Below are 13738 nucleotides of genomic sequence, written 5' to 3'. Positions count from 1 at the left end.
CTGATCTGTCACAGTGATCTGTGATGTGACAGATCGCTGATCTGTCACAGGACAGTGATGTCCCACCTGGGACTATGTAATAAAGTTAAAAAAAAAAATAAAAAAAAAGTGTTAAAATAATTTTAAAAAAATCGCCAAATAAATTAGAAAAAAAAAATATTCCCCAATAAATCCATTTTTTGGAAATAAAAAAAAAAACAATAAAAGTACACATATTAGACATCGCCGCGTCCGTAACGACCCGCCCTATCAAACTTTCCCATTATTTAACCCCTTTAGCGAACCCCTTAAAAAATAAAAATAAAAACGAAGAAAAAAATAATGATTTATTATAATACCGCCAAACAAAAAGTGTAATAACGCGCGATTAAAAAGAAGCATATAAATATCCATGGTACTGCTGAAAACGTCATCTTGTCCCGCAAAAAACGAGCCATGGCACAGCATCGTCAGCGAAAAAATAAAAAAGTTATAGCTCGCAGAATAAAGCGATGCAAAAATAATTATTTTTTATATAAAATAGTTTTCATTGCATAAAACAGACAAAACATAAAAAAACGACCTAAATAAGGTATCTCTGTAAGCGTACTAACCCGAAGAATAAAACCGCTTTATCAATTTTACCGCACGCGGAACGGTGTAAACGCACCCCCCCAAAAGAAATTCATGAAACGCTGGTTTTTGTTCATTCTGCGTCCCAAAAATCGGAATAAAAAGCGATCAAAAAATGTCACGTGCCCGAAAATGGTACCAATAAAAACGTCAACTCGTCCCGCAAAAAATAAGACCTTACATGACTCGGTGGGTCAACATACGGAAAAATTAGAGCTCTCAATATGTGGTGATGCAAAAACTATTTTTACAATAAAAAGCGTCTTTTAGCGTATGACAGTTGCCAAATATAAAAACCGCCATAAATAGTAAATCAAACCCCCCGTTATCACCCCCTTAGTTAGGGAAAAAAAATAAAATAAAGAAAATGTATGTATTCCCATTTTCCCATTAGGGTTAGGGTTAGGGCTAGGGTTAGGTCCAGGGCTAGGGTTAGGGTTAGGGCTAGGGTTAGGGCCAGGGCTAGGGCTAGGGTTAGGGTTAGGGCTGAGATTAGGGTTAGGGGTGTGTTGGGGTTCGGGTCGGAGTTAGAATTGGGGGTTTCCACTGTTTGGGCACATCAGGGGCTCTCCAAATGCAACATGGCGTCTGATCTCAATTCCAGCCAATTCTGAGTTGAAAAAGTCAAATGGTGCTCCTTCCCTTCCAAGCTCTGCCATGCGCCCAAACAGTGTTTTACCCCCACATATGGGGTATCAGCCTACTCAGGACAAATTGCAAAACAACTTTTGGGGTCCAATTTCTCCTGTTACCCTTAGGAAAATAAAAAATTGGGGGCAAACATATCATTTTTGTGGAAAAAAATGATTTTTTTATTTTCACGTCCGAGCGTCATAAACTTCTGTGAAGCTCTTGAGGGTTCAAAGTGCTCACCACACATCTAGATAAGTTCTGTGGGGGTCTAGTGTCCAAAATGGGGTCACTTGTGGGGAGTTTCAATAGTTTAGGTACATCAGGGGCTCTCCAAACGCACATGACACCCGCAGACCATTCCATCAAAGTCTGCATTCCAAAATGTCACTACTTCCCTTCCGAGCCCCGACGTGTGTCCATACAGTAGTTTTCTCCCACATATGGGGCGTCAGCGTACTCAGGACAAATTGGACAACAACTTTTGGGGTTCAATTTCTCCTGTTACCCTTGGGAAAATAAACAAATTGGGGACTAATTGATCATGTTTTTGGAAAAAATACGATTTTTTATATTTTCGTGCCCGGGCATTATAAACTTCTGTGAAGCCCTTGGGGGTTCAAAGTGCTCACCACACATCTAGATAAGTTCCTTAGGGGGTCTAGTTTTCAAAATGGGGTCATTTGTGGGGGGTTTCCACTGTTTAGGTACATTAGGGGCTCTCCAAAGGCAACATGACACCCGCAGACCATTCCATCAAAGTCTGCATTCCAAAACGTCACTACTTCCCTTCCGAGCCCCGACGTGTGCCCATACAGTAGTTTTCTCCCACATATGGGGTATCAGCATACTCAGGACAAATTGGACAACAACTTTTGGGGTCCAATTTCTCCTTGTACCCTTGGGAAAATAAAAAAAATGGTGACTAAAAGATCATGTTTGTGGAAAAAATACGAATTTTTTATTTTCACGCCAGGGCGTTATAAACTTCTGTGAAGCACTAGGGGGTTCAAAGTGCTCACCACACATCTAGATAAGTTCCTTGGGGGGTCTAGTTTACAAAATGGTGTCATTTGTGGGGGGTTTCCACTGTTTAGGTACATCAGGGGTTTTCCAATCGCGACATGGTGTCCGATCTCAATTCCAGCAAAAAACGTCAAATGGCGCTGCTTCCCTTCCGAGCTCTGCCATGCACCCAAATAGTGGTTTACCCCCACATGTGGGGTATCAGCGTACTCAGGACAAATTGCACAATAACTTTTAGGGTCCTGTTACCCTTGGAAAAATAAGAATTGAGGGTGAAAAGATCATTTTTGTGGAAAAAATATGATTTTTTAATTGTACGGCTGTATGTTATAAACTTCTGTGAAGCCCTTGGGGGTTCAAAATTCTCACCACACATCTAGATAAGTTCCTTAGGGGGTCTAGTTTCCAAAATGGTGTCATTTGTGGGGGGTTTCCACTGTTTTGGTACATCAGGGGTTTTCCAATCGCGACATGATGTCCGATCTCAATTCCAGCCAAAAACGTCAAATGGCGCTGCTTCCCTTCCGAGGTCTGCCATGCGCCCAAATAGTGGTTTACCCTTACATGTGGGGTATCAGCGTACTCAAGACAAATTGCACAATAACTTTTAGGGTCCTGTTACCCTTGGGAAAATAAAAATTGGGGTGAAAAGATCATTTTTGAGGAAAAAATATGATTTTTTAATTGTACCGCTGTACGTTATAAACTTCTGTAAAGCCCTCGTGGGTTTAAAGTTCTCACCACATATCTAGATAAGTTCCTTGGGGGGGGTCTAGTTTCCAAAATGGGGTCACTTGTAGGGGGTTTCCACTGTTTAGGTACATCAGGGACTCTCCAAACGTGACATGGCGTCCGATCTGAATTCCAGCCAATTTTGCATTGAAAAAGTCAAACGGCACTCCTTCCATTCTGAGCTCTGCCATGCGCCGAAACAGTCGTTCCCCCCCACATATCAGGTATCAGCGTACTCAGGACAAATTGCACAATAACTTTTGTAGTCCAATTTCTCCTGTTACCCTTGGTAAAATAAAAAAAATTGAACCTGAAGTATTTTTTTTGTGAAAAAAAGTTAGATGTTCATTTTTTTTTTAAATATTCAAAAAAATTCCTGTGACGCACCTAAAGGGTTAATAAACTTCTTGAATGTGGTTTTGAGCACCTTAAGGGGTGCAGTTTTTAGAATGGTGTCACTTTTGGGTATTTTCTATCATATAGACCCCTCAAAGTGGCTTCAAATGTGATGTGGTCCGTAAAAATAAAATGGTGTTGTAAAAATGAGAAATCGCTGGTCAACTTTTAACCCTTATAACTTCCTAACAAAAAAAAATTTTGGTTCCAAAATTGTGCTGATGTTAAGTAAACATGTGGGAAATGTTAGTTATCAAGTTTTTTGTGTGCCGTATTTCTGTGATTTAAGGGCATAAAAATTCAAAGTTGGAAAATTGCGAAATTTTCAAAATTTTTGCCAAATTTCCGTTTTTCTCACAAATAAACGCAAGTTATTTGAATGAAATTTTACCACTATCATGAAGTGCAATACGTCACGAGAAAACTATGTCAGAATCACCGGGATCCATGGAAGCGTCCCAGAGTTATTACCTCATAAAGGGACAGTGGTCAGAATTGTAAAAATTGGCCCGGTCATGAACGTGCAAACCACCCTTGGGGGTGAAGGGGTTAAAAAGGGACTATTTAGAGTATTTCTAGGTGCAATGAGACAGATTATCCCCAGACACTGGAGATCGTGTCTCGTCATTTGAATACAACAATTTATTCACATAACATGATACAACGTTTTAATACTATTTCCTGCCCTGTGCTCTCCCTTTCCAAATAAGTATATGCTGGTTAATATACTTACATTTTGTTGATTGTACCTGTTGTGTAACCTGAACTTGATTTTGATGTATGTTGAAATATCAATTGTTAATTATAAATTCAATAAAAATATATTGAACCAGAAAATGACTGCTGATGGAGGAGCCTGTGACCACAAGACCAGCCCATCAGTCGCCTTCATTAGAAAGGAAGCTTTTCCAGGCTCCATCAGCTGTCATTGCATTATACATCTGTATGTAATAAAGACAGGGCTCTATATAATCCAATATGTAAGATATGGTGCTGTACATAACAAGAGAGGGCACTGTGCAATAAGGGATGGCAATATACATAAGAAAGGAGACTTTTTAATATACAGTTGTGTTCAAAAGTTTGCATACCCCGGCAGAATTTTTGCTTTCTTGACCTTTTTTCATAGAAAATGAATGATAACACCAAACCTTTTCTCCACTCATGGTTAGTGGTTGGGTGAAGCCATTTATTATCAAACTACTGTGTTTTCTCTTTTTGAGTCATAATGACAGCCCAAAACATCCAAATGACCCCGATCAAGAGTTTACATACCCTGATAACATGCACAGAAGGTGATACAAATGGGATTGAATGGCTACTACTAAAGGTAAATTATGACTAGCAATTGGAAAATCAGGGGCTTTGTAAAAAACAAAACCACGGTCAGGTAGACCAACAAAAATTTCATCCACAACTGCCAGGAAAATTGTTCGGGATGCAAAGAAAAACCCAGAATTAACATCAGCTGAAATACTGAACTCTCTGAAAACTAGCAGTGACGCTGTTTCAAGATGCACAATAAGAGTGCACACAGTGCGGAATCATCTGCGGATTTTTCTGTGCAGATTTGCAGTTAAAGTGACCTGCGGTTTACCTGCGGATTTGGCTGCGGTTTTCCCCTGCGGTTTTACACCTTGGCAATGGAACAGGTGGCAAACAGCTGCGGAATCCGCAGAAAGATTTGACATGCTGCGGATTTAAAACCGCATCAAATCCATGTGGAAAAATCCGCAGCATTTGCATTGCAGTTTTTTTAAATCCCATTGATTTGCATTGTACTGTACAATGCCTGCGGATCTGCTGCGGATCCACAGGGCCAAGTCCACTGCGGATCCGCAGCAGAATCCGCAACGTGTGCACATACCCTAAGGAGGCACGTGAAGAAAAATGGGCTGCATGGTCGAGTCACCAGAAGAAACTTATTACTGTGCTTATGCCACAATGTATCTCACCTACAATATGCAAAACAGCACAGAGACAATCCTCAAACTTCTGGAACAAGGTAATTTCGAGTGATGAGACCAAAATTGAACTTTTTGGCCACAACGATAAACATTACATTTGGAGAGAGGTCAACAAGGTCTATGATGAAAGGAACACCATTTCTACTGTAAATCATAGAGGCGGATCACTGATGTTTTGGGGATGTGTGAGCTACAAAGGCACAGGAAACTTGGTCAAAGTTGAAGGAAAGATAAATGCAGCATGTTATCAGCAAATACTGCTGTGCATGGGACGTTCTTTGGACAGTCCAACATGACAATTATCCAAAACATAAGGCCAAGGCAACCTGTCATTGGCTACAGCAGAACAAAGTGAAGGTTCTGGATTGGCCATCTCAGTCTCCTGACCTCTTTAAGCCACTCTGGGGAGATCTCAATCGCACAATTCATGATAGACAGGCCAGGAATTTACAGGAATTGGAGGCTTTTTATTACACTGGTAACCATCACACGTCACACTGGTAATACTGGTAAGCATCACACTGGTAAACAATACACTGGTAACCATCACACGTCACACTGGTAACCATCAAACATCACACTGGTAACCATCACACATTACATTGGTACCCATCACACTGGTAACTGTTAGCAAATCACACATTACACTGGTAACACTGGTTGCCTTCACACATTACACTGGTAAGAGATCACGCATTGTACTGGTAAGCATCACATGGCACAATGGTTACCATCACACATTACACTTGTAAGCATCACAAATTACAGGGGTTGGACAAAATAATGGAAACACCTAACGTTTTGGCATCATAATCTTTGAACCTGTAATAAACATGCAACCATGACATATGGTAATGTTTTGTAGTTGATTATTTGTGTTATGTGATATGTGTATGTAAATTAACTGTTTGTTTTGCAGAATTGTAAGAACATTGATGAAAACCTGATACCAATGGCAGACCACTCGGATTTTCCACAGGCCAAATTGTTGGTGCTCGTATGGCAGGCGCTAGTGTAACAGAAAGTGCCCGAATGCTTGGCGTGTCAAGAGGAACTGTCTCCAAAGTAATGACTGCGTTTGAAAGAGAAGAAAAAACGTCCGCAGCAAAGCACAGGTCCGACCGAAAGTCGAAGCTGACTGAGACCGTCGGACTCTAAAGCGAATTGTGAGAGAGAATCGCAAGACCACTGCTCCGAAAATCACTGCTGAGCTCAATGAACACCTACAGAACCCAGTTTCCATGAAAACTGTTCGTCGGGAGCTGCACAAATCTGGATTCCACGGAAGAGCTGCAATTCGAAAACCGCTGCTCTCAATGACAAATGTTTCCAAGCGTTTAGTGGTATAGAAACCTCCAGAATTGGTCCCTTGAGCAGTGGAAACATGTGATATTCTCAGACGAATCATCGTTTACCATATGGTCGGATGTACGTTTGGAGACAGCCGAAAGAAGCATTCCATCCAGTCTGCCTTCTCCCAACCATAAAACATGGTGGATATTCTGTGATGATCTGGGGTGCTATTTCGTGGAGATCCGCCAGGCCAATGATATCCCTTCATGGAAGAATTAACAGCCGCGATTATTTAGGCATTTTGGGCGACCAAGTGCATCCTATGGTTCAAGCACTCTCCCGGAAGGGAAGGCAATCTTTCAGGATGATAATGCACCAATTCATACAGCTAGAATCATTAAAGCATGGCACGAGGAACATTATAATGAAGTTGAGCATCTCATCTGGCCACCACAATACCCAGACCTCAACATTATTGAGCATTTATGGTCGATTTTAGAGATTCAAGTTAGATGTCGATTTCCGCCGCCATCGTCGCTCAAAGAACTGGAGGGTGTTTTAACTGAAGAATGAGCTACAATTCCTTTGGAAACAATTCACACCTTGTATGAATCCATACCTCGGAAAATTGAGGCTGTGATCGCTGCAAAAGGTGGACCTACACCATATTAAACGAACTTTTGTTGATGTTTCCAGGTGTTTCCATTATTTTGTCCAAACCCTGTACATTGGTAACATTGGTTTCCTTCACACATTACACTGGTAACCATCACATTGGTAAGCATCACACATTACACTGGTAACCATCACATTGGTAAGCATCACACATTACACTGGTAACCATCACAATGGTAATCACGCATCACATGTCACACTGGTAACTATCACACTAGTAACCATACACTGGTAAACATTACACATCATATTGGTAACCATCACACTGGCAACTATCACACTGGTAACCATCACACATTACACTGGTAATCACTCATCACATGTTACACTGGTAACCATCACACATCCCAATGGTTCAGGAACAGGAAGGAGAGATAACCCTTCCAGATGATATGGTGATCAATTTAACCAACCATCATTTATCACCGGCTCACCGTTCTTTATTATCCAAAGGCTTGAATTTTTGACTTCCCAGGGACTTTGACTTTGTGGACTTTAAGATCGATCTTTTTAAGGCAGTCAGAAAAATACATCTGCACAAATCTTTTTTGAAAAAATCTGACCATGCCGCACCTGATGTAGTTAGACCATGCACTGTGGGTCCATTGGGTTTTCTTGCGGACTCCAGTGCATTTGCAACCATCAGGGAAGATGCGGCTTTATTAAACAGTTTATGTGACGTAAATGCTTCTGCAGAAAACAATGATGCAGGGGTTTTTGAATCTGCTAAACCGTTTATGCAGGGTGTAAAATCCACATTTATGCCTCTGATTTCCCCCCCAGGCAACGTGATTGATTTGTTTGAAACGCAGGTGTTGACGGCTTTGGTTTACAAGAGGGCTCCCTCTAATTTATCTCCTGAGGAAAAGCAAGCTTTGTCAGAGATCACCAAGTGGTCTGATGTTGTGGTAAGAACCACAGATAAAGGTGGCAACACGGTGCTGTTACCAAGGTCACTTTATTTGAATGAAGCCACCAGACAACTTTCTGATGTTAATACTTACATGAAGCTTAAAAATGATCCTACAGGAAAATTTAAAAATGACCTTCGTTCTTTTCTCAGTAGATATGTCGAATTAGGGGTCATCCCCAAGAAATTAGCAAAAGCTTACTACCGGAGTTCCCCAAAAAACCTTATTGGTACTGTATTCCTAAAATATATAAGTCTATGTCCTGCCCTCCCGGCCGACCCATTGTGTCCGGGATAGGGGCTCTCACCGAACCGCTCTCCCAGTATATGGATTAGCTGCTTCGTCCTCTTCTTGGCGACATCCCCTCATATATAAAGGACACCAAAGATTTTTTGAAAGTTGTTAATGATTTTGAATGGCAGCCTGGTTTTCAGCTTGTGTCCATTGATGTGGAAAGTCTCTATACTAAGATTCCCCAGGATCTAGGGGTAGATGTGATAAGGGAAATTTTAGCCACAACGGACAAAGACGCTGCATTCATTGACTTTGTATGTGAGGGGATCCGTTTTGTTTTGAGACACAATGCATTTAAATTTCAGAATACTTGGTACCTACAACAGGTCGGGACAGCGATGGGGACTCCGGTGGCGTGCACTTTCGCCAATCTTTTTTTGGCTGTTTTTGAAAACAGGCATATCTATTCACTTTCTAACGTCTTTTTGAAACACATCAAGATGTATATTAGATATGTGGACGATGTATTCATTGTGTGGGACAGGTCCCCCAGATGTATTTGACAATTTTGTGGAGTATCTTAACAATTTAGGTGACATGAATATGTCATTTACTTCCAAATTTGGGGGCACCTCAATTGAATTTTTGGACTTTTTTTTAGAGGTTAGAGAGGGTTCTCTCTTTACTTCAGTTTTTCATAAACCATCATCCACTAATGCGATGCTTCACTATGACAGTTATCACCCTTTTTACATGAAAAATTCTTTAACGTATCGTCAGTTTCTTAGACTAAAACATATAAATAATACCCAGAAAGGCTTTGTTGACCAATCGTGAGAATTATATAACAGATTTTTGAAGAGGGGTTACCCTGAAAACCTGCTAAAAAACACAGACCAGGTTTAATCAGAACGCAAGTGGGGAGGCGAATAAAAGGGATAATTGCAAGAAGGATGAAAAGAGGTTTGTTTTTTCGTTTGATTTTGGTCCTATGGACGGGGCAGTCAGGTCAGCAATCCGTAAAAATTGGCACATTTTAAGTCACGATACTGATTTATCAGAAGTGGTGGAGAGAAGACCCCTTTTTGCTTGAAGGAAAGTTGTCAGTTTAAAGGATATTCTTGTACATAATCGCATGGAAGACCCACATAGTAATTGGCTCAATTTGATGCCCTCGGAAGGTAATTATCGATGTGGGCAGTGTCCGTTTTGTTCTCATCACATTCTTGACCGTTGTTTACGTATAGGATTTTATTTCATGCAAAACCACCCATGTTGTTTATGTTTTATTATGTCCATGCAAGTTTTATTTATATAGGGAAAACTATACGCCCTCTTTATGTTAGGTTTAGGGAGCGCTTCAATTCTATTTTGACAGACAAAGGGGTCCCTAGACTTATTAACCATATGAGAAAAGCACACGGTGGCAATCCCGATGCATTATCATTTGCCGGCATAGAAAGGGTTACTCTACCCTCACGGGGAGGTGATCTGAATAGGAATTTACTGAAATGAGAGGCCAGGTGGATTATGCAAACCCGTGCTTTAGAGTGTATGGGACTCAATGAGAGAATTGATATGTCTGTTTTTTTGTGAAATGAAAAAAATTTTTTTGTAAAACTTTTTTTTTGTGAAAAATCAATATTTTTCGCCTGTGGTTTTTTTTTCTCTTTTTCCTTTTGTATTTATGGTACTATTATATGTATTATAATAAATCTAAATAATCTTTATTTTTTATATAGCGCTAACATATTCCACAGCACTTTACAGTTTGCACACATTATCATCACTGTCACCGATGGGGCTCACAATCTAAATTCCCTGTCAGTATGTCTTTGGAATGTGGGAGGAAACCGGAGGAAACCCACGCAAACACGGGGAGAACATACAAACTCCTTGCAGATGTTGTCCATGGTGGGATTCGAACCCAGAACTCCAGCGCTGCAAGGCTGCAGTGCTAACCACTGAGCCACTGTATGTTCTTGTTTTCACTCATGTGAACTATGTATATATATTTTTTGTTGTTTTGTTGATTGCTCAGCAGGTGAGCGGCACCGGTGGGAGGGGTCCTTACTTCTGGAGGTGGGTATTTCCTCCTTGGCCGGCTGCAGCTCACCATGTAACCTGTGGAAGCGCCTTTGCAGCGCGAAACGATCCGTCGTTGCTATCTCCTTTTTGCACCCTTTTTACCGCTGGTATGCTTTTACAATAAAGCCTTGACTACACTACCCGGTGAGTGCCGCTCTTTTCTACTATTTTTTGCTACATCCCAATGGTTACCTTCACGCATTGCACTGGTACGCCATCACACATCATACTGGTAACCATCACACCGATAACCAGCACACTGGTAACCATCACATATCACACTGGTAACCATCACATATCACACTGATAACCATCACACTGGTAACCAACACACAACATACTGGTTGCCATGACCCATCACACTAGTAACCATAACACTGGTAGTCATCACACTCTGGTAACACTGGCAGCCATCACACTGGTAACCAGCACAAATTACAATGGTACGCCATAACACATTACACTGGTAAGCATCACACATTACATTGGTTACCATTACACATCACACTGGTAACTCCATTAACCATCATACATCACACTGGTAACCATCACATATCACACTGATAACCATCACACTGGTAACCAACACACAACATACTGGTTGCCATGACCCATCACCATCACACTAGTAACCATAACACTGGTAGTCATCACACTCTGGTAACACTGGCAGCCATCACACATTACACTGGTACCATCACACTGGTAACCAGCACAAATTACAATGGTACGCCATAACACATTACACTGGTAAGCATCACACATTACATTGGTTACCATTACACATCACACTGGTAACTCCATTAACCATCATACATCACACTGGTAACCATCACATATCACACTGATAACCATCACACTGGTAACCAACACACAACATACTGGTTGCCATGACCCATTACACTAGTAACCATAACACTGGTAGTCATCACACTCTGGTAACACTGGCAGCCATCACACATTACACTGGTACCATCACACTGGTAACCAGCACAAATTACAATGGTACGCCATAACACATTACACTGGTAAGCATCACACATTACATTGGTTACCATTACACATCACACTGGTAACTCCATTAACCATCATACATCACACTGGTAACCATCACATATCACACTGATAACCATCACACTGGTAACCAACACACAACATACTGGTTGCCATGACCCATCACACTAGTAACCATAACACTGGTAGTCATCACACTCTGGTAACACTGGCAGCCATCACACATTACACTGGTACCATCACACTGGTAACCAGCACAAATTACAATGGTACGCCATAACACATTACACTGGTAAGCATCACACATTACATTGGTTATCATTACACATCACACTGGTAGTCACACATTACACTGGTAACTCCATTAACCATCATATATCACACTGGTAACAATCACACATCATACATAACAGTGGTAACCCTGGTAACAATCACACATCACACTGGTAACACGTTGTGTATTTGCTTGGCGAAATTTCTGAAAGGTTTCTGCATCTCTTAGCAGAAAAACGCAGTGGAAAATCCTCACGTTTTTATGCATTTTTGTAAGCTAAATATATATTTAAAAAAATGTGATTTAATTTCCTTGTTCAATCTCTTTTTCATTCTCGATTGAAGACCATATCTTTACATACCATATTCAAATATAATGTTTACACACACAAAACAAATATAAGTGACCATATATTTTAATATACAGTATGTGTAATACCAAGCCCGAGGTTTAGCAATGAACAGGGGTCATAAAGAGTTAAAGACACACACACAGTCACCAGCCTATGTAGGAGCATTAACATAATTAACCTACATATGCTGTAACAAAACAGCAAGTATTATAAATCTGGGTGAAAAGCAGTATGTTTATTTTAAAAAAAAAAGGGGTTGGGCTCCCGCATAATTTTCATAACCAGCAGAGAAAAAGCAGACGGCTGATGATAATAATCTGGGAAGGAGCCAATAGCCATAAAGATTCACAGGCTATTAATATCAACTCACAACTGTTTGCTTAGCCTTTTACTGGCTAGTTTAGAGGGCAACCCCAGAAAAAATTGACATGGGGTTCCCCTATAAAATCGAACCAGCAAAGACTAGGCAGACAGCTGTGGGCTAATATTAATAGCCTGGGAAGGGGCCACGGATATTGGCACCCTCCAGGCTAAAAACATCAGCTGTCCCAGAAATGGTGCATCTTATAAATGCGCCAATACTGGCACTTAGCCTCGCTCTTCCCACTTGCCCTGTAGCGGTGGCAAATGGGGTTCATATTTGTGGGGTTGATGTCACCTTTGTATTATCAGGTGACATCAAGCCCACAGGTTAGTAATGGAGAAGCAACTCTCACGGCAGCTAAGTGACACTGACAGCAGGTAATCACTCACGCAGTGTGTATCGCCGGAGGCCAGGCAGAGCGGTCATATCTACACGTGAGATCATCATGGGACACTCGGTATTAAATGGATTACGGCAGACAGGAAGTATATGTTGGTTTAATATTTTTGATTGCTTGCAGGAGACACGGGCGTTGGGGATTAGGTGTTTGGTGAGTATGTATGTAATTATGTAAATGTTTTGTTTTTACAATTGAACACAGGCGTAGAATGAGGAGACTATTCTTCCATCATTGGCTCATGTGACACGGTCTCTGTTATATGTGACAGCAGACATAGCCGGATGGGAGTAGTAGTCCCATCAGACGACGCCCAGGTACAATCACTATGGGCTGTTTGTCGCATGGGTACACACACACAGACACGCACATATTCTCCGCTAACACATATTCTGCACCCACACACTTCCTCCTTCTGTCATCATTTCATTTGACAATTCTGCAGCATTTTAGGCAGTAAATCTGCAGCAAATACGCACACCTTTTTACGCCTGTTTTTGGTGCAGATTTGACTGACTCAATTGAAGTCAATGTGTCAAAAACACTGCAGAAACACAAAAAGAATTGACATGCTGCACAAAATAAAACGCTGCAAATACGGCTGGAAAATTATAGATTATGTGCACAACACTTCAGGATTGTCATTGCATTACCTTGCTTTAGTATTCCATTGTGTTTTTGGAGCATTTCCGTGTGTAAAAAAACGCAGCACAAATGCATGGTGTGCACATACCCTTACACATCACACTGGAAACAATCACACTGGGAAAAAG

General features: G+C 41.0%; 1 protein-coding gene across 4 annotated transcripts in view; it reads left to right on the top strand.

The window, feature by feature from the left end:
- SRPX2 (sushi repeat containing protein X-linked 2) overlaps positions 1–13738 on the top strand; it is a 112200-nt gene that overhangs the window by 96991 nt on the left and 1471 nt on the right. For 2 of the 4 annotated variants that reach the window (XM_073589830.1, XM_073589831.1), the window contains one exon: positions 13089–13118. The exons of the other annotated variants lie outside the window; for them this stretch is intronic. In XM_073589830.1, coding sequence (XP_073445931.1) covers positions 13089–13118 — 30 coding nt within the window. The remainder of the gene's footprint in view (positions 1–13088; positions 13119–13738) is intronic. 4 annotated transcript variants of the gene reach the window in all.

Source organism: Dendrobates tinctorius, unplaced genomic scaffold (genome assembly GCF_039654945.1).
Source record: "Dendrobates tinctorius isolate UK_male_01 unplaced genomic scaffold, ASM3965494v1 ptg000114l, whole genome shotgun sequence".
NCBI classification, from domain to species: domain Eukaryota; kingdom Metazoa; phylum Chordata; class Amphibia; order Anura; family Dendrobatidae; genus Dendrobates; species Dendrobates tinctorius.
The sequence above is the reverse complement of the archived record's forward strand: the minus strand, read 5'-3'. Positions and strand labels throughout refer to the sequence as shown.